General features: G+C 40.6%; 1 protein-coding gene across 12 annotated transcripts in view; it reads left to right on the top strand.

The window, feature by feature from the left end:
* PTK2 (protein tyrosine kinase 2) overlaps positions 1–18085 on the top strand; it is a 192336-nt gene that overhangs the window by 72835 nt on the left and 101416 nt on the right. For all 12 annotated transcript variants that reach the window (XM_090138045.1, XM_090138046.1, XM_090138044.1 and 9 more), the window contains 2 exons: positions 4870–5096; positions 16538–16704. In XM_090138045.1, coding sequence (XP_089994171.1) covers positions 4902–5096; positions 16538–16704 — 362 coding nt within the window. In that variant the 5' untranslated portion in view covers positions 4870–4901. The remainder of the gene's footprint in view (positions 1–4869; positions 5097–16537; positions 16705–18085) is intronic.

The following is an 18085-nucleotide window of genomic DNA, read 5'->3' as shown; positions in this document are numbered from 1 at the left end:
AACTTGGTGCAGACCCCTAAAAATACAAGTTTTATAATGGGGGAAGTACATAAAATTGTACCTTATAACCTTCATTTGTGAGGGTGAGATAGACAAGTCAATATTTGCAAGGTGAGCTACAACAAGATTTAATGCAAACTGTGAAAATGGATTGGGCTTTAAATTCACAATGTGTTTACTGTCTGATGTGAGAGACATTGCTGGTTAGCTTTTTTGAACAATAAAACTCATAATCTACCCTGATCTTCTACATGGCATATACAGAGAGCTTAATCTGGATATTCTGGTAAAATTACAGAGGGATTGCAATCCCTCCCTGATCCATTATGAAGTGTTTTAAGAATTTAGTATATCCTGTGATAAGTATTCTGAGATCACACGCTTACCCTTCCAAAACTCTTTTCCCATTTTGAGCTTGAAGTTGGCTGTTGTTTCACTTTGTGGTTGGACTTGACGATCTTTAAGGTCTTTTCCAACCTGAGCAATTCTATGCTTGTAGGGTGGGAGGAATTATTAATTTAGTCTTCACCAATTTGTTGGGTTTGAAAGGGACCTGGGGAGATGGTTGTAATGGAAATTATTGTTCATCACTTTGTGTCGTCTCACTGAGCACCATGGAGAGGAGCCTCGCTTCATCTTCATTATTCCCTCCCTATCAGGTATTTATACACACGGATGAGGTCCCCTGGAGCTCTCTTCTAGAAATTATTGTAGATTTGGATGTCTTCAAGCCTGAGATGGGGTTCATCTCAGCAATATCATAAAAACTTCATTGTACTTGTAAAGGTTATGATGAAGTCACAGTGTCAATAATTATAGCTCGGTTCCTTGTCAGACAAACTTGCTGGCATCATGTTGATGGCCATGTGCCAAATCTTGTTGAGTAACTTATTTTCCATATATTATCCATTTGCTAATAGGGCAGACATTTTTGACGTTGAAAAGGTTGACTCTATCAGACTACTTTACACTTTATTAATTGATTTAAATATTTGTTACAACTTTTTTTGACTGTCTCGTTAGTGGAAGGGATTTCATTTCTCAGTACTCAGAGCTGGTGGTGAAGTATGACTTTGAACTTTGATTGTTTGTACTGCCAGAAGTCATAATATTGACTTTGTTTCCAATGCAGTCATCAAATGTGGGGAATATGCAGTGCTGGTAAGTTGTCAGCAGGAATTAAGTTGAGCAGTGAATGAGTTGTGAACAAATTTTTAGAAGTCATTCAGTTAGTGAACTCATAATTTTGTGTTTTTGAGAAAATAAAAACAGCTTTTATTGTAATTTATTCAGATATCAGTAGTGAAAATGGCTGCCATTCAAAATTGAATTGTAAAAAAAAAAAAAAGCACAAACAAGGTCAGCAGTGCTTCCTTGCTGTGCAGTGTGGTTTTGTTTGTTTTTCAATAATAATAAAGGCTCTTCTGACCTCACTTAAGTGTCTTCTATCTACATTCCAAAATCTCAGCTATTCTGCCAGATGATAGCAGGTTATCAAAATGATAATGCACATTATGATTTGGTAATAACTTACAGCATCTTGGCAGAATCACCTAATATCAGCAGGCCAGAATGGCTTTGCTCCACTCTCCTTAAGCATGGAATAAGTTGTTGTAGTACTGAGAAATAATGTTTTGTTTTTTTTTTTATTTATTGTAAAGTGTGTGAACTGGGAGATTGATAGCTTTTCATCTTGGAAGCCCAGAGGGAAAGATTACACACAGCCCTGCATACAAACAAGTTGGCCATTGGGCTTGATGTGCCTCTGCTCCTTTATCATCACAGTACCCAGTAAAACCAAGCAGAATAAAGTCAGAATAAAGTAGCTCATTTTTGCTGTATAATAGCCTCCTGCCTGTCTGGTTAATACCAAAAGGACTAAAGCTGATCTGTCTGTTTTGTGAGATTACAAACCTGGCTGGAATTGGAAAAGCTCAAGTAAGCATCCATGTTTGGTCACCTTAGCTTTCTTTGCATCTTAAAATAACCAAGCAGATCTTGTAAAATAGTTGTTGAACTATCCTTAGGAGAAGTGCAGTTATGTTCTACAAAATTTTGGCCGAGGGCAAAGCTTTACAGTCACATCATAAACTCAAAACCAGGGGCTGGTTTTAATGATTAAGTTAATAGATCCATAACCAGAGCTATGGCATGTGTTTCTGTAACTTAAGAGCTATCGAATTTATTGCCTTTTTGTTACCTTGTAAAGAAAGCACTGGGGTTTTTAAAAGTTGAAAGTTGTAAAGAACCCAAAGATGATGAAATTTTTAAGGAAAAGTGCTTGTCTGACTTGCAGTAGGAAGTTTTTCTACCTTTAAATGCTTCTGTCGTGTGAAATGCTGTGTGTACTGACCATACCCTGCACCTGGGATGGTCAGTCCTGGATTCCAGATTTTCTCTTCAATATGATGCATATGAAGAAATTCCCTCTGTCATAAGTATTTTTCTTATCCACTGAAATTATGCTAAGAGCACTTCTGTGTATAAAACTGATGTCTTTCATCACGTCTCTGTTTGCAGCTCCCAGGGGATGTAGACTGTCCATAATAAATCTGTGGTTAGATGCTCAGAATACTTGTTTCTGCTTTTCCTTGTAGCTTTTCTCCCTTTTTCTGCCAAAGAAAATCTGTTAAATTTGTCTGTTAAGTTGATGACGTGCTACGCATAAACATTAAAGCAGGTGTTCTTCTTGTTCCCTGTGGCCAAAAAAAAAAAAGAAATCCTCATGTTGCTTTGGTTTGCAGTGATTTTCTTCTACTGTTTGTTGTGGGTAAGCTTGACACGTAACACTCAGTGATTTTACTAGTGACTTTGGGGTAGTGTAGTGGGTTTTAAAGGAAGCAGAACTTAATAGCAGAAGGTTAAAAGTGGCCCAAGTTGAGCGGAAAACTGCGATTTAATTCTTAGTCATTACACTATTGAGAGCAGTTAGGACTTTGGCCAAGGGAGTTGTCCTTAGGCTGCTCCCCAGTCCCCTCTGTTGGAGTTTTACAGCCCAATTTTACGTTACAGGAGAGGAGCTTTGCAGAAGGTCATGATGTGTTGGTCTCAGTCTGCCAAAAGGAGGATTGTTAGACCTGCTCCAGCTTTTTTTATGAAAGGTTTTTATGAAAAAAGCTTGCAAGCTGCTTCTGTGAGGATAAAACAAAAGGTTTTGCCCAGCACTTTCTGGTCTGTATTTGTTAGTGTAGAATGGACAGAAGGAAGGATTTATAAATAAGCATAGGATTAGTTGAGAGCACTTCAGTTTCATCAGTCTGTTCCCAGAGCCAGCAATGAGCAGGTACAGGAATTTCCTCAAGTATGGGGAGTATTTGGGAGAAGTGTCTTCCACTTGTTGGCCTGTGCTTACCTTCCCCAAGGGCTTGCATCTGAGGCCTTTGTCTGACCCACTGTTGCCAACTTGAAGTTTGAACAGCTCTGGATGGATGCGATTCCCCCATTAATTGAAAAGGTGCAGTCACACTGTGCAGGTAGTCTGTTGGTTGTGCTGTAGCTCCCTACCCTGGAGGTGTTCAAGCCAGGTTGGATGGGCCCTGGATAGCCTGGTCTGGTATTAGGATATGCTCAGATATTCAACAGCAGTACAGTCTAAAGCAATTTCACTCTTCTTTTTCTGACCATTTCCCAAGTCAGCTTTACTAGTACAGAGTCATTCACTCTACCATGCCCAAAAGATCAAGCGTGTTGTTCTTTAGCATTGCCACATTTGATAAAGTGCCTCCCTGCTGTGTTCACTCTACAAGGAAGAGGCAGTGAAATTCTTAGTGCACTTGTGCAGCCCTGACAACTCAGCTCATTGATCTTTGTTGTTTGCAGCCAACAGACTAGGATGATTCCTAAGGCTGTATCAAGCAAAGGAAAATGTATTGTTTTCTCTTTCTGTCTCTTGTTCAGTATTGATTTCTCAGAGACCATCTGCTCATTGTTGACAAATTCGCAGCAGTAGCCAGGAGGCAATTTTTTGCTTCTTTGAGATACAGGTATATACTGTTGGCTGTGTCTTTTGCCACTAGATACAAAAATCACTTGGAAACAAAACAAAAAGTCAGTGGCATAGCACATACATACATATAGTATGTAGAATAGTAGAATGACTTGGATTGGAAGGGACCTTAAACCCCACCCTGTTCCAATGCACTGCCATGGACAGGGTTGCCACCCACCAGATCAGACTGCCTTGGGCCCCATCCAACCTGGCCTTGAAAGATTGACTGGGGCATCTTTGGCTTCTGTGGGCAGCCTGTGCCTCGTTGTTCTACCACAGTTGCTGGGAGGGCACTCAGTGGTGTTCTTCGTGGTGCCTCATTGAAGGATGAATTCAACTCTGCATGGTCTGAGTTTCACTGCATCCCAGAATAGCTGAAAATGACTGATTTTCTATGGTCCTAGAATTAAACTGGTGAGGCTGGTGTTGGTGTGCGTCACCATCATATAGATTCAGATTTGTGTCTTGGGTGTCTGGGTTCCCCCAGTGCCAGTCTTTGGGTTTCTGCAAGGCCAACTTTGAGTGAGTGGTCCTGGCAGTGGGAGCTCCTGGTAAAACTGGAAGTCAGCATTTGCTCTTCAAAGGGGGATGGCTGGATTAAGATACAGAAAGTGAAGGAAGAAGTCTTGTATAAGATACCACTTCTGTTATTTCTGCTGTTCACGTTAGATTGATGTACTCTGAGGGGCTCACCGTTTTTTTTTGATATGACTCTGGAAAGATTTTGTTTCAGTAAACTGTTTTAGTAGGGAACTCCAAATAAACAATTAAATGAGCCTTAAAAATTAGTCTTGCAGAATTTGCAACAAATGTTTTGTCTGAATCAGTATAAGAATTTGGGCATAATGAAAATTAATTTATTTTCTGTTTCCCTTTTCCAGAATATGACAGATACCTAGCATCTAGCAAAACCATGGCAGCAGCTTACCTTGATCCAAACTTGAATCATACACCAAGTTCAAGTGCAAAGATGCACCTCGGTACTGGGATGGAGCGTTCCCCGGGGGCCATGGAGCGAGTCCTAAAGGTCTTTCACTACTTTGAAACCAGCAGTGAGCCAACGACGTGGGCCAGCATTATCCGGCATGGAGATGCTACTGATGTTCGAGTAAGTCTGGTTTTAGCATTCTCCTGCCATCTTTAGGTTAAATTCCAACTTTACCCTCAAAAGGTGAAATCTGGAAGCCAAGAAACAGAAAATTCACTGTTTTGAAAGAATCTTTACCTGTTGTATGTTTTGAGTAATTTTTGGAAAAGGCGTTAGTGGTACCAACTTTCCTTTGGGGAGAGAGGGGAAGAGCTGTGGAAATTGATGTATGATAGCTTACTGCCTTAAAGAAATAGAACTATTCCCATTTTGCAGAACAGAAACTTGAAATTTCTAGAACTGGTTGTCAGTTTAAATACTACTACTGACTTACGTCATTCAACATTTACCACTTTGTATTCCCCTAAATTCTGTGTGGTGATGGGAGGAAATGTAGGAAAGGAGAGGTATTAAATGCCTTTTTTCTTGTTCTTTATTGAAAAACGTAGGGAAGTCAACTCTTTGAAAGGGTAGATAACTGCAGGACAAGGGGGAATGGTCTGAAGTTGAAGGAGGGAAGATTTAGGTTGGATATCAGGGGGAAGTTCTTTGCTATGAGAGTGGTGAGGTGCTGGAACAGGCTGGCCAGAGAGGTTGTGGATGCCCAGAGTTGAACACCTCCCTGGAGGTGTTCAAGGCCAGATTGGATGGGGCCCTTGGTAGCCTGGTCTAGTATTAAATGTGGAGGTTGGCGGCCCTACCTGCACTGGAGGGATTGGAGCTTCCTGATCCTTGAGGTCCCTTCCAACCCAAGCCATTTTGTGATTCTATGAAAGTAAAAAAGGTAAACAGTTGTTTAAAATATTTAAGGATGTGTTGTTTTTTAATTCTTGTTTAGACAGTATTTCCTTCCATTGTGGGGGAATAAAACATTTTATGGCAAAGCCCTTTCTTCCCTCTGCTCTTCCCCTCCTCGCCACAGTAGTCACCTAGTTTTATTTGTACAGTGCAGTTTTTCAGCTAACTTAAGAGAAGATTAAGGATTGTTTTAATAATTACTTCAGGTGTATGTTACCTTTGATATGTGTGTAAGTATACATACGCATGAAAATACTGTGTTTATTTTGGAGAGGGTTGAGCTGCTCTGTGTAGAATGTGCAGAATAGTAATCTGACAGTGAGACCTTTACTTAGCATTTGCTACACTTATTCACATTCTGAGGTCTTGTGGTTCTTAAATGATCTCTGTTTAGCATTTCAAGTACTGTTAAAGTGTAGTTTGCTTGTTTTCAGCTATTGTCCAAGAGCAGTCTTGCCTTGTGGTAGGTGGTTTATAGGATTGGCTTTGTTCTGCAAGGTTCTTGCTATGGAAGCGGGTTGCCACCTGCCCATTCCTTCCAGCATTTGCATTCTTTGTACAGTACTTTAAATTCCAGTAACGAATTTTGAATACTTGCTCTTCCTTTATTACTACTTTCTAGCACCTCTGTGTATAAAAGACCTCAGAGCATTCTTAGGTGGAGTAGGTCTTGCTGCAGTGAAATTCAGGGATTTTCCTTGGTGATGATCAGAAAATCTGCTTCTTGTCAATTTAATCAGCTCATATCTCTGTACAGGGATAACTTGGTGGGCTAGATAAATTAGAGGTACGCTGGTAGGAATCACTGTCATCAGTAACATACACTTATTTTACACGAAAGAGGGTTTTTTGAGTGCTACATCATATCTTAATTGTCTGACTTAAGTATGTTGATTTGATGTATCCAGTGTGATTGATTCATTTCATAAAGTGTATTATGGTGTGCAAGAGAGGAAAATTGTATCAATTTTTAACCTTACTTGCAAGTTTTGGCTGTGGATTTGAATATACAGTATTTGAAATCCAGGTTATCTTTCCAAAGCAATATGTAAAAAAAGAAACAGATTACATCTCTGGTTTCAAAAAAGATTCAAAAAATTCCAGCGGTCATGAGCTTTTAGAATGCAAAATTTACACTCCCTGTAAAAAAAAAAATCCAGTGTTGAGTTGAATTTGAAGACCCACATAATCCTATTTTAAGCAAGAACACGTCATATTTTTTTATTAGAAAGAATTAAAAGAACAGACAGCAGTTACCTAAGGCTTGCCTTCATATTTGATTTTCATGTATGTACATTTCTTTGTATGCTTATTTCTAAAGTAATTAATATCTTTGTATTGTTCTCCTTTCCTAAGAACAAGAGCGCTGGGCAAGCCATGAGTCACTGTTACCTCCACTCATTTAACAAAGCAGCTGCCTTTTTATTTTGGCAGAGTGAGACAGTCACTGTAGATATGAGCAGGTACTCATAGCAGTGGCCCAGCACTGATGGATTACCATGTCCTGACTTTTATTTTAGAAACAGTGAATGGTTGTTGGAGTACAAGCCTCCATTCCATTGAAATGACTGCTGTTTGACCAAGTTAAGTAATTTAAGGTGAAAACAGCCTTGAAGGTTTTTATGCCTTTGCTTTTTCCTTCACCTCTTGCAATGGAGATTGACTGCAAAAGAGCTTCCATTTCTCCTGTGGGTTACAAACTGGAAGGAGGCTGATGCTGAGTTTGTCTCTTGGCTCATTTTGGTGAAGTCTTGGAAGCAGTCAGCAGTGAATGCCTTTGAGAAAACTGTACAACTAAAAGGGAAAGAAAAGGTTTTTTTTCAAGATTTCTCCCTGATCAGCATGGCTTCTGGAATGATAGCCAAGGAACCCTTCCAGCCTTGAAAGGAAGGCAGGTTGGACTGGAATCTCCAGAGCAGCCAATTTCTGCAAGGTATTTCTGCTGATAAAGCAGAGGACTTTGTGTTATGTGCTAACACTGAAGGAAAGTAAGCGTGGAAGTTTCTTTCCTGATTTTTAGTGTTTCCCTAACATAATATCTTCTGTTTCAAGTCAAACTGTATTTGCTTTTGTCAGTAGAAAGGATGTGTTTGGTTATAGAAGTGAGGAAAAACCCTCTTCCCTTTCAAAAAACAAACAAAAAATTGAGATCTTTTATGATTTATTAAGAGCTGGGTAGAAAACATCTTTGATCACTAAAGGGGAAAACCTTTATAATGAGAAGACTCATCGTTAAGCTGAGATGAACATAATTTAGCTTTCTATAAGAGTCTCAAAGTGCCCAGATTAAAGGTACAATTTCCTTGCTATTTCTCTTGAAATATCTTTAAACAAGACAGCAGTGTTTATATGTGGGCTTTGCTTTAAGGAGAACTTCATGACTGTGAACTGTTGTTTCTGGATGGATTTAGACCCTCAAAGGCAGCTGTTTCCTCTGAAGGATGAATCCATATTCTCCAATGGATTGAAGAGCAATTTTTCAATTCTTAGAAATGCTTTTTTGGATTTCAGAGAACTGACACGCTCTCTTTTATGCTCTTTTTCCTTTGGTGTTAAACTGAAGACATGCTTCATTTCCAAAAGAAAAAAGTTCTTTATGGCTGTTCAAACATTGGCCACCTACAGCAAGTGCTTGGCTATATTTGCTATGCAGAAAAGGAAAGGTTGTTCAACTTGTTATTTCTGTTAATATGTGTTTTCTATGTGCACATTCACAAAGTTGGATTTCCAGGGCATGCTCTGCCCTGTTCACAGCCCTAGCACTGGAATGCAGTGGGGTGGGTGCTGCTGAGACGGGATTTCTTTGGTCTCAAGTGCACCTGGAATGTAAACAGTGCCACTGAATTTCGAGCTGCAATTACAGGTAAATTGCCTTTCTGTTTTCAGAAGATGTGGTTGAAGCAGAGAAGTAAACGTGTTGTTGACATTTAGCAGATTGAGGGATGAGAGGAGTGGATTTTTATTAAACAAGCCTTTGAAAATCTTGCGTGAACTGGTGTAGACAGAAGGCGTTTTGCTCAAGTGCAGTTCTGCTTCATGCTATGCATTTACACTCACAGGCATCTGGCTCACTTCTGGTGTATCTTTTCAACTTCTAGTCCTCCAATGCTATTCTAGAAAGCATGGGTGTGTGATTGGAAGAGTTGTGTGATTTCAGCCAGGTCCCTCACTGGAGTTTTTAGGAAGGCTAAAGCACATTCTCTCAATACTTCACTAACGCAGGTTAAGTAAGCTGCATTACTGTGTTATTCATTGTTCCTTACTTTTTTTTCCTGTTTACGTCTCCCATTCAATCCAAACCCACCATTTTTACCATCCAAAACTATTTGCAGTTTCCATGTCTAAGTCTGTCCTATAGCGACTGTGTTTCATTCTTTTTGGCTAGCTGTTCTTGCAGTATTTCTCTTCCTGTCAGGTTTGTCTGAATGAAGCCCTTGAAGTTTTTCTGGTGTTTCTGCACTGTGGCTTCTTGGTGTGTTTTACCCAGCACTACATGACACCTGAGCGTTTGACAGTTCCTGATGGTGGAATGGAGTCTATTGCACAAGTCTACAACTCAGGTAGCTTCTTAGACATGCACTTCTGGCTGCTGTGCCAGCTTCCCTCTCACTGTTCTCTCAAGCTGCTGTCTCAGTTGTGCCAGCACAGGTATATGAATGGTTGGAAAGCTTGATTGAAGTCAGAATAGATCATTCTTTTAGTCGAGTTTCTAATCCAGATCAGTTTTGCAGTGTTGTTAGCTGCATCATCTTGCGGATGGACACAGCTAAGAAGACTGCAGGATGAAAGGAAATATCTGTTTTTGCTGGCACTGCTCAGGTTTGCAGATTTACTGCACCACCAGGGAAAGAGCCTCATTTGTGAGGATTCCTCATCATCCACTGTAGCGTGCCTGGTCTCCAACCACACCTCAAAAGGATATTGCCTATCTTGAGTGATAGGGCAAAAAGAGAATTAGAGGCGTGTCAGCTTAGCTTCAGTCCCTGAGAAGACTCATTTGTAGCCATGGTTGTACCCATCCATCTTCATCTCGGTCCTGGGCATGCTGTACAACTGCTATAATTTATCTTTCTGTAAATGAGACTGCTAAGGTGTTACGTAGTAGACCTTTTCTACTAGTTTTTTCTTTTAAAATAGATTTTTCTGATAACAGTGTAGGGCTAGAAGATTAGCCACACAAAAAGTCTTTCGTGCTCACTAGGGAGAGCTTGTGAGCAGCGAGGGAGCTCAAAACCAGTTGAGTGTCTTTTGATAGTTGCACTAGTTGTGACAGACAAAAATGCTTTTGGTCTTCAGGGTGGTTGCTTTACTTTTTCACAATACTCTAGATATCCTTGGATGAAGGAGACGCACTAAACAATGCTTTAAAAACTATATAAATAGCCCTTTGACATTTTACTGAAAAAATCTGGATCTACAGGTGGCCTTCAAGTCTACAATAGTTCTTGTTCCAGAATTCAGCTATACAGGGTTGGGTCCAAAGAGACACCAGGAATTTGCAAGTAATCTGAGAGTAAGGAGTATCAAGTTCTGGATGCTAAGCTTCCAGAAAACTAAACATTTAAAACACTTCAAAAGCACTGAAGTTTATTTAAAGAAGTGTAGCAGTAGGATCAGAAGAGTGCTAATTCAGTCACGGGGACTAGAAGGGATGGCTCTACCAGTTCTGCATTGTGTGATCTTTGGCTTAAGTGTGAGAGATGCTGAGGTACTTAGGTTGCTCTGTTTTCTGAAGTGATGATGTCTGTGGGCTTGCAGAAAATGCTAGGAATCTGAATAATGTGATTTTGGGCTATTGTTTCTTCAGTACCTACTTGTTCAGTGACAGAGTTCCTTTTCACCTGATTTAGTTTGTCATGTGGTGTACAAACATCTACTGGATCAGTACTGGAGAAAGTGAGAGGGGAAAAAAAAGTTAACATGATTATGAGAAAAAAGGCCTATGGCATTTAGGGTTCAACTGTCAGGCATACCATCATCAGAGGACACCCAGGCCTGGGTGTCATGAAGGCATTCTGCACTTCCATAGAACTTTTAAATCTAATTTGCCCTAAACCTTTGCAGTTTTACTTCTGTTTGGATCTTGAAATTCTGCATATAGATATACACACATATTTAAAGTACTTCACTAACATTAATGCTATGTTTCTGTGCAGGAGGTGCTGCTTGAAGACTAGAAAGTCTTTTCCAGTGCAGAAGTCTTCCTTCTAAATAGGGAAATTAGGTTTGTTGTCACAGTGGGAATGTGTTATTCCAGCTTCAATTTATTCATAGTAGCACATCAGCTTTGATAATTTACAAGCAAGCAATTCATTTTCACTCATTTGCAGAATCACAGGATAGTATTGATGTACACTGAGAGAGCCTAGCATATCATGGAGTGCTGGCATTGGTGGACAAAGGGAGTGCAACTGATGTTGTCTGCCTGGACTTGTGCAAGGCCTTTGACGTAGTCCCGCACCACATCCTTATCTCTGAATTGGAGAGAGATGCATTTAAAGGCTGTACTATTAGGTACAGATAAATAATTGATTGGATAGTTGCAGCCAGATTGTTGTTGTCAATGGCTCTACAATCAGGTGGAGACTGATCATGAGTGGTGTCCCTTTGGAGTCCATCTTGGAACTCTGCAACAGCTCTGTCAGCGGTGAAGACAGCGGCAGCGAGTGCACCCTCAGCAAGTTTGCTGATGACACCACACTGAGCGGTGCAGCTGACACAACAGAAGGTTAAGAATGCTACCCAGAGGGACTTTGACACACTTAAAAAGTGGTCACATGAGAATCTAATGAGGTTTAACAAGGCCATAATGTGAGGCGTTGCACTTGGGTCAGGGCAACTCAGTTACAAGTAAAGACTGAGAGAACTCATTGAGAGCAGCCCTGTGGGGAAGGACTTGGGGGTCCTGATAAATGAGAAGATGAACACTGAGCCAGCAGTGTGCTCTTGCAGCCCAAAAGGCCAATAGTATCCTGGGCTGCATCAACAGAAGGATGGCCAGCAGGGAACAGGGAGGGGATTGTCTCCCTCTGCTCTGCCCCTTGTGAGGCCCCATCTGGAGCACTGTGTCCAGGCCTGGGGTCCTCAGTTCAGGAAGGACGTGGAGCTGTTGGAGCAGGTCCAGAGGAGGGCCAGTAAGATGCTCAGAGGACTGGAGCACCTCTCCTGTGGGGAAAGGTTGAGGGAACTGGGCTTGTTTAGCTTGGAGAAGGCTCTGGGGAGACCTCACTGTGACCTTCTAGAGCTTACAAGGAGGGGGGCTGACTTTTTACACAGTCTTATAGTGATAGGAAAAGGGAGAATGGCTTTAAACACAAAAGAGAACAGATTTAGGTTAGATGTTAGGAAAAATTTTTTTACTTGGAGGATGATGAGGCAAAATTTGCCCAGAGAAGCTTTGCATGCCCCATCTCTGAAGGTATGCAGGGCCAGGTTGGGTTGGATACTGGGCAGATCTAGTGCTTGGCAACCCTGCCAGTGGCAGGCTGTTGGAATTGGGTGATATTTAAAGTTCCCTCCAACCTAAGCCATTCTGTGATTTTGTGTCTTTCAGCCTTTCTCTGGCCTGTCTTGAATTTCAACAGCTTCCTAACTGTATTTTACTTTAAATTCTATTCTTGGATGCTTTTACCTCCTAATTGAGGACAAATATTAATCTATTTTGCAAATTACCTGTTGAGTAACTGTGAGTTATTTGAACGATTAAGTGAAAACCAGTGCTATCCAGTTTTATGGTTCTTTATGAAGCTTTATTTTTAATTTTTTTTTTTTTGCCTCCACTCTTCAGTTAAGGGGAAGGAACAGATGACCTATCACCTGTTGTTGATAGAAGATTTCTCTAAGGGCTTCCCATTCTCTTCTGCTCAGCTGTACTGGCCTATTTTATGTTTGGTGTGTAAATGTCGGCTCTGCAAACCTAATTAAAGACTATGTGATTACAGTAAACAACACCCAGCTTACATACGATTGTGTGACTTCACTGCAGCTGTGTGTTTAGATGAGTGTGACAACAGATGGGTGAAAACTGGTAGAAATTTATATTCGCATGGATAGCCAGTGTATGCCCAAAGAAAAATGTTATTCTGGTGTAGGTGTCCACTGGAGTCCAGCTCTCCTGCCAGGATTTCCAGCTGGGATGGCTTTGAAGCTCTAAGTTTGTCACCAAGGTTGACAGTTTCATCCAGATGTTCCTTACCTGTTTAGTTTTCACTGAAGAATGCCTCTGAGGAGCTTCCTGAGCTAAGAGGTGTTTGCAGTCCAATCTGAAGAGGTTTCTGTTTTCTTTGGTGATGCTGAAGGTTGTTAGGTGTAAAGGAGTTGGACTTCATAGTCCTTCTGTGTCCCTTTCAACTCAGAGTATTCTTATCTCAGCAGGGTATTTTACTGTCTGTGTGCAGTGGTTAAACAGTTAAATGTTGTCTTTGGAAACTTCTGATCAAGCATTCTGCTCTGCTCCTGGAGAAAACATCAGGCATGCTCCTGGCAAGGCTCCTCGCACTGTGACCGTGCGAGACAAGAGGATCTCTCACTGGTCCCAAAGTGCAATGGTGGTGTCTTTGTTTGGTACTGTGAGCTTCTCCACGTGGCTTGCAAGGCTGTCAGAAGCCCAGAAGGCTGGATGCCTTGTTTGTTACACCATGGGAGTTAAAGACACTGGCCCAATTATGGCCGTGATGCCAAAGCAACTCTTGGAGATTATTTTTGTACAGTTTGGAAACAGCAGCCAGAGAAAACAAAGCTGCAGTGCTACTCAGGATCTTACTATGCTGTTTGCATGCTGCAGTGTTGCGGTGTGTTTCTGTTGCTGAATGAACAGCACTGTTGTAGTGCTGGGTTACACTTATTGCAGCTGTGACTCTAAATGTTCAAAATTCAGATTGCCTAATGTATAAATAATAATAGAATCATGGAATGGCCTGGATTGAAAAGGACCACAATGATCAGTTTCAACCCCCTGCTATGTGCAGGGTCACCAACCAGCAGACCAGGCTGCCCAGAGCCACATCCAGCCTGGCCTTGAATGCCTCCAGGGATGGGGCATCCACAGCCTCCTTGGGCAACCTGTTCCAGTGCCTCACCACCCTCTGAGTGAAAAACTTTCTCCTAATATCCAACCTAAACCTCCCCTGTCTCAATTTAAAACCATTCCCCCTTGTCCTGTCACTATCCACTCTCGTAAACAACCGTTCTCCTCCTGTTTATATGCTCCCTTCAAGTACAGAAGGACTTACTAGCATTTGAAATGAGCTCTCTAGAAAAAGAAGCAACTGGATGTTTTTTTCATGTAAAGCATAACTATTTCTTTTCTGGATATACATAATAGTTTTTAGATGGTATTTTCAAACACTTCTCCACCTTTGCACTAATACTACTTATCTCTTTTTCTTGAGTTGCAATATAGACTTCTGCTAATTTGTTTGCTTGCTGTGATACTGCCCTCTTGAAATAGATTATCAAATTCTAAATGTTTGTCTTGATTTTGCAGTGGGTCTAAAACCAGTTAATGATGTGAAAGGCATAGAAGCTTGCTTTTTCTGGGAATTAAAATATGTGGCTGCTGAAGTTGTTTTGAAATCTCAACCTGAAAACTAGAGGTTCTTAAATATCTAGCTTGATTCTTTTCTGTGTAGATACTAATCATCTCAGCTGCCCTATGCATTAGTGTTCTTGGTTGTTCATGATCATAAAAAAATATGTATTTTTTAATTTGAGAGTCATTTCTTCTCACAGCAGGCATAACTGTTTTTGTACGGCCATTTTCACTATCGACTTCAAGCACAAGAAACATGGGAAGGGATGGATTTCCATTAACAAATGCCTGCACCTTATGTACTCTGTTCTTGCAGTGATCAGTAAGCAATGAAAATGTATGAATCCCTGTTGTCTGCATGTGTATAGAAAAGCTGGCAATGTGCCCTTCACCTGGAAGTACCCCTGCCAATAGTATGCTTCACAAACTGAGCAGAGCTTGTCCTTTGGGCGAATAATAGGTTAAATTTTCCTCTGTCACTTCTGAGAGCTCTTGGTTTTGTTGTAGGTTTCCCTGGATACAGGCAACTGCTCTGCCTTATTTGCTAACAAACACAAGGAGCTATAAATCTAGTCAATTTTTGTACCTTGTCATTGGTAACTTTAATTCAGCTCTAAAACTGCTGCCTGATCTGGCAAGAGACTTTTACAACTTGCTAGTGAAGGCTGCAAGAAGCTAACTTGCACAGTATCTCCTAAGTTCTCCCCTCTTGATGATAGAGTCCTCTGCAACCATGTGTCCACCTTCCTGCAAGCATAAGTCCTGTAGAGGCAAGGATTTGGCAGGACTTGTGGTTGTGGCAGGAGCTGAAGAGAAGGACACTGCTAAGGATGCTTTTGCTGATGCCTTCAGGGTCTGGGTGCTGGGCTTGATGGTCCAACTCCTAACTCAGACTCTTAACTTATTAAACACATCTTGTCTCCCCTTCTTACAGACTTTCAACAATTTTTTTTTTTTGTTTTTACATTCCAGTGTGCACTGTATTGCTTCTAGGACATTTTTTCAGAAGTTGCAGTTTGATATGTGCAAGCTCACTCTCACCAAAAGCATGCTTCCAGTCCTACGTGTACCACCTTCCCCCTCTCCTCAGATTGAGTGCTTTGTTAGCTTTCTTTGCAGTCTTTTTCATACTTAATTTGCAGAATCATAGTCTTAAATTATTTCTTTGGGATATAAACTCATCAATTTGGGGAAGCAGTGTCAAGCCACATCTGGCAACATCTGGCTCCTGGTTACCTGTGTGTTGATGTTTTCTGAAACGTTGTGCAAGAAGCAACATTTTGTGTATATACCTATATGTATGTGTTTATGGGTAATGAGCATTTTCAATAGGATGCATCCAGCTCAGAAGTGAAATAGAATGATTTCCTGAAAGAAGCATCTGGCAGCAGTGATAGCCCGTGCTCCTGCTGGGCATGGGGCTCAGCCCTGGCAGGACTCTGCTGCCCTGCAGCTTACTCTCTAGCAGGCTGTGAGGCAGCAACTTTGGTCCCCTGCTGACTTTTTAATCTGGGTAAGAGCAGAACAGTCCAGCACATGGCACTAGAGAGATTGCTAATCCATCATCTACTAACACGTTTGAATTTAATAATCCCAAATAATTGTCTCTTGCCTCATTTTATATGGGATTTGTTGGAGCTCAGGAAAAAATGAGTGGGGGATGTCAAGAGGCTGTGATGTGACCTGCTAAATCCTGGCAATTCAGGCACTAAGCAAGATGTGCATCTAAGACATTTTTCCAGTTGTACATTGAGTGTTGTTTTTTTTTAAGATCTGGTGCTGCTTTTTCATATTTTGCTTTCATCCACCGATCTGTTTTTTATATTTTGCTTTTTTACATTATGTTACTTTACATAAAAGGAATGGTGTCTTAAATGTGGTAAGATTCATAGAGGCCTACGTATGTGATTATTTCTGAAACTATGCCAGTAAAGCTTCAGAAATTATAGATGTTTGTCCAAAGCAGTAGTTTAAATTGTTTAGTATTCTTAATAAAGGTGCCGTCTGATTTATTGCTTAGTGTTTTGTATAGAGTTTGACATGGTCACATTTTGAAGTCTTACTGCAAAATTAATGTATTTACAAATACATATTGCATTTTCTGGCTGTTAAGGAGTGTGTTTCTCTGTTTTAGGGCATAATACAGAAGATTGTGGACAGTCACAAAGTGAAAAATGTGGCCTGCTATGGGTTGCGACTCAGTCATCTGCAGTCTGAGGAGGTTCACTGGCTGCACCTGGACATGGGAGTATCCAATGTGAGAGAGAAATTTGAACTAGCACATCCTCCAGAAGAATGGAAGTAAGACCATAAATCTCTTCAGTGTCAAAATCGTATCATATGAGTCTGTTTGCCTTGTCATGAAAGTTGACTCTATAATTTCCTTTATTAAGGAAGATCTTGTAGAACAGAAACAAAACAAGACTTGGTGCATCAGAGGGCTGTAATTGGTGAAGTATGCTTTTTGTTGTTGGAAGGGATTTCCTACAAACTGAGAAAAACACATAAGTGTAACCTGGGATTTAGAAGAGGCATAAAGTAGGAGCAGAAATCTAGCACTTGTCCTGAAGATCTGCAAAACTTGGGTTATGTTTAGTGAACCCTGTCTCAGGTTTTGTCCTGAAGGTTTTAGTACAAGAATCTTGGTGTTATCTCTGGTGTATGTACACCTCTAAAATTTTTAAAAGATGCTATTACTTAACTGAAAACAAGAAGATGCTGTTACACATTCACTGTATTTATGCAGACTAAACAGGAGAGTTTTGGAAACAGGAGAAATTTGGAAAGGATGAAATAAAGGAAGTAGGTTGGTTTATTCATCTGCAGTTCTGAAATGTTTTAGTTATAAAACTACTTGTTGGATAAGGAATTGAGGCCTGGAGCAATGAGTGACATCTGCTTTTCTTCTAACTGGGATCTTCTTCAGTTATACTAGGATCAATGAAGAATGGAAGCATAACCACATATATCTGTTTTTTGTATTTTCATAGCCTAGGTACATTTGCTGACTTATTGGCTAGTTAGGTCATACTAGTTAGGTCATACCACTTCTTTCAGCCAGCTGTGTTCTGTTTATGGTTGAGTTCTCTTCAGCTTTTTAGCAGAGCAAGCTGAAAAGAGACAAAGAGCAAAGTGAGGGTGCATGCTCAGGAGAGGATGTAGACTGGAGAGGAAGACAGGAAAGATTCTCCACTTTGCTGGCAGAAAAACGAGAGGAAATGTTTGCAGAAGGATGCAGTAGGTTACTAGAGAAGAGAGGGAGCTCTGAAATACCGAGTGTAATGTTAGACTTGTGGCAATACCAAAATGTAGATGAAGTGCTACTATGGATTCAGTGCAGGTGGGTTGTGCCTATTTTTCTCTTTAATACGTTCATAACTACAATTTGTGCTAGCTTGCTGTATTACTTTGAAGGCTAAAATACTGTCTGCTGCAGAATTATTGTAAATAGTCCATACTTGATTCTTTGCAAATTGAGTTTGCATGTTATACTAGCAGATGTCACAGTTTATAAATTCTCTTTAGTGCCTTTATAATATCAAATGAATTAGAATTGTTGAAAACATGAATGCCAGAAACTTTAGGAAGTTCTTTTCTACACATGTTGAGTTTTATTGTTTCTGGGGTGTGCACCAACCTTTATCCTTCCTTACAAGAAATTTTTCATCGATAATACTGCGAA

Source organism: Phasianus colchicus, chromosome 3, assembly GCF_987193195.1.
Source record: "Phasianus colchicus chromosome 3, bPhaCol1.hap1.1, whole genome shotgun sequence".
Taxonomy (NCBI): Eukaryota; Metazoa; Chordata; class Aves; order Galliformes; family Phasianidae; genus Phasianus; species Phasianus colchicus.
Note: the sequence above shows the minus strand (reverse complement) of the source record. Positions and strands in the feature narration are given on the sequence as shown.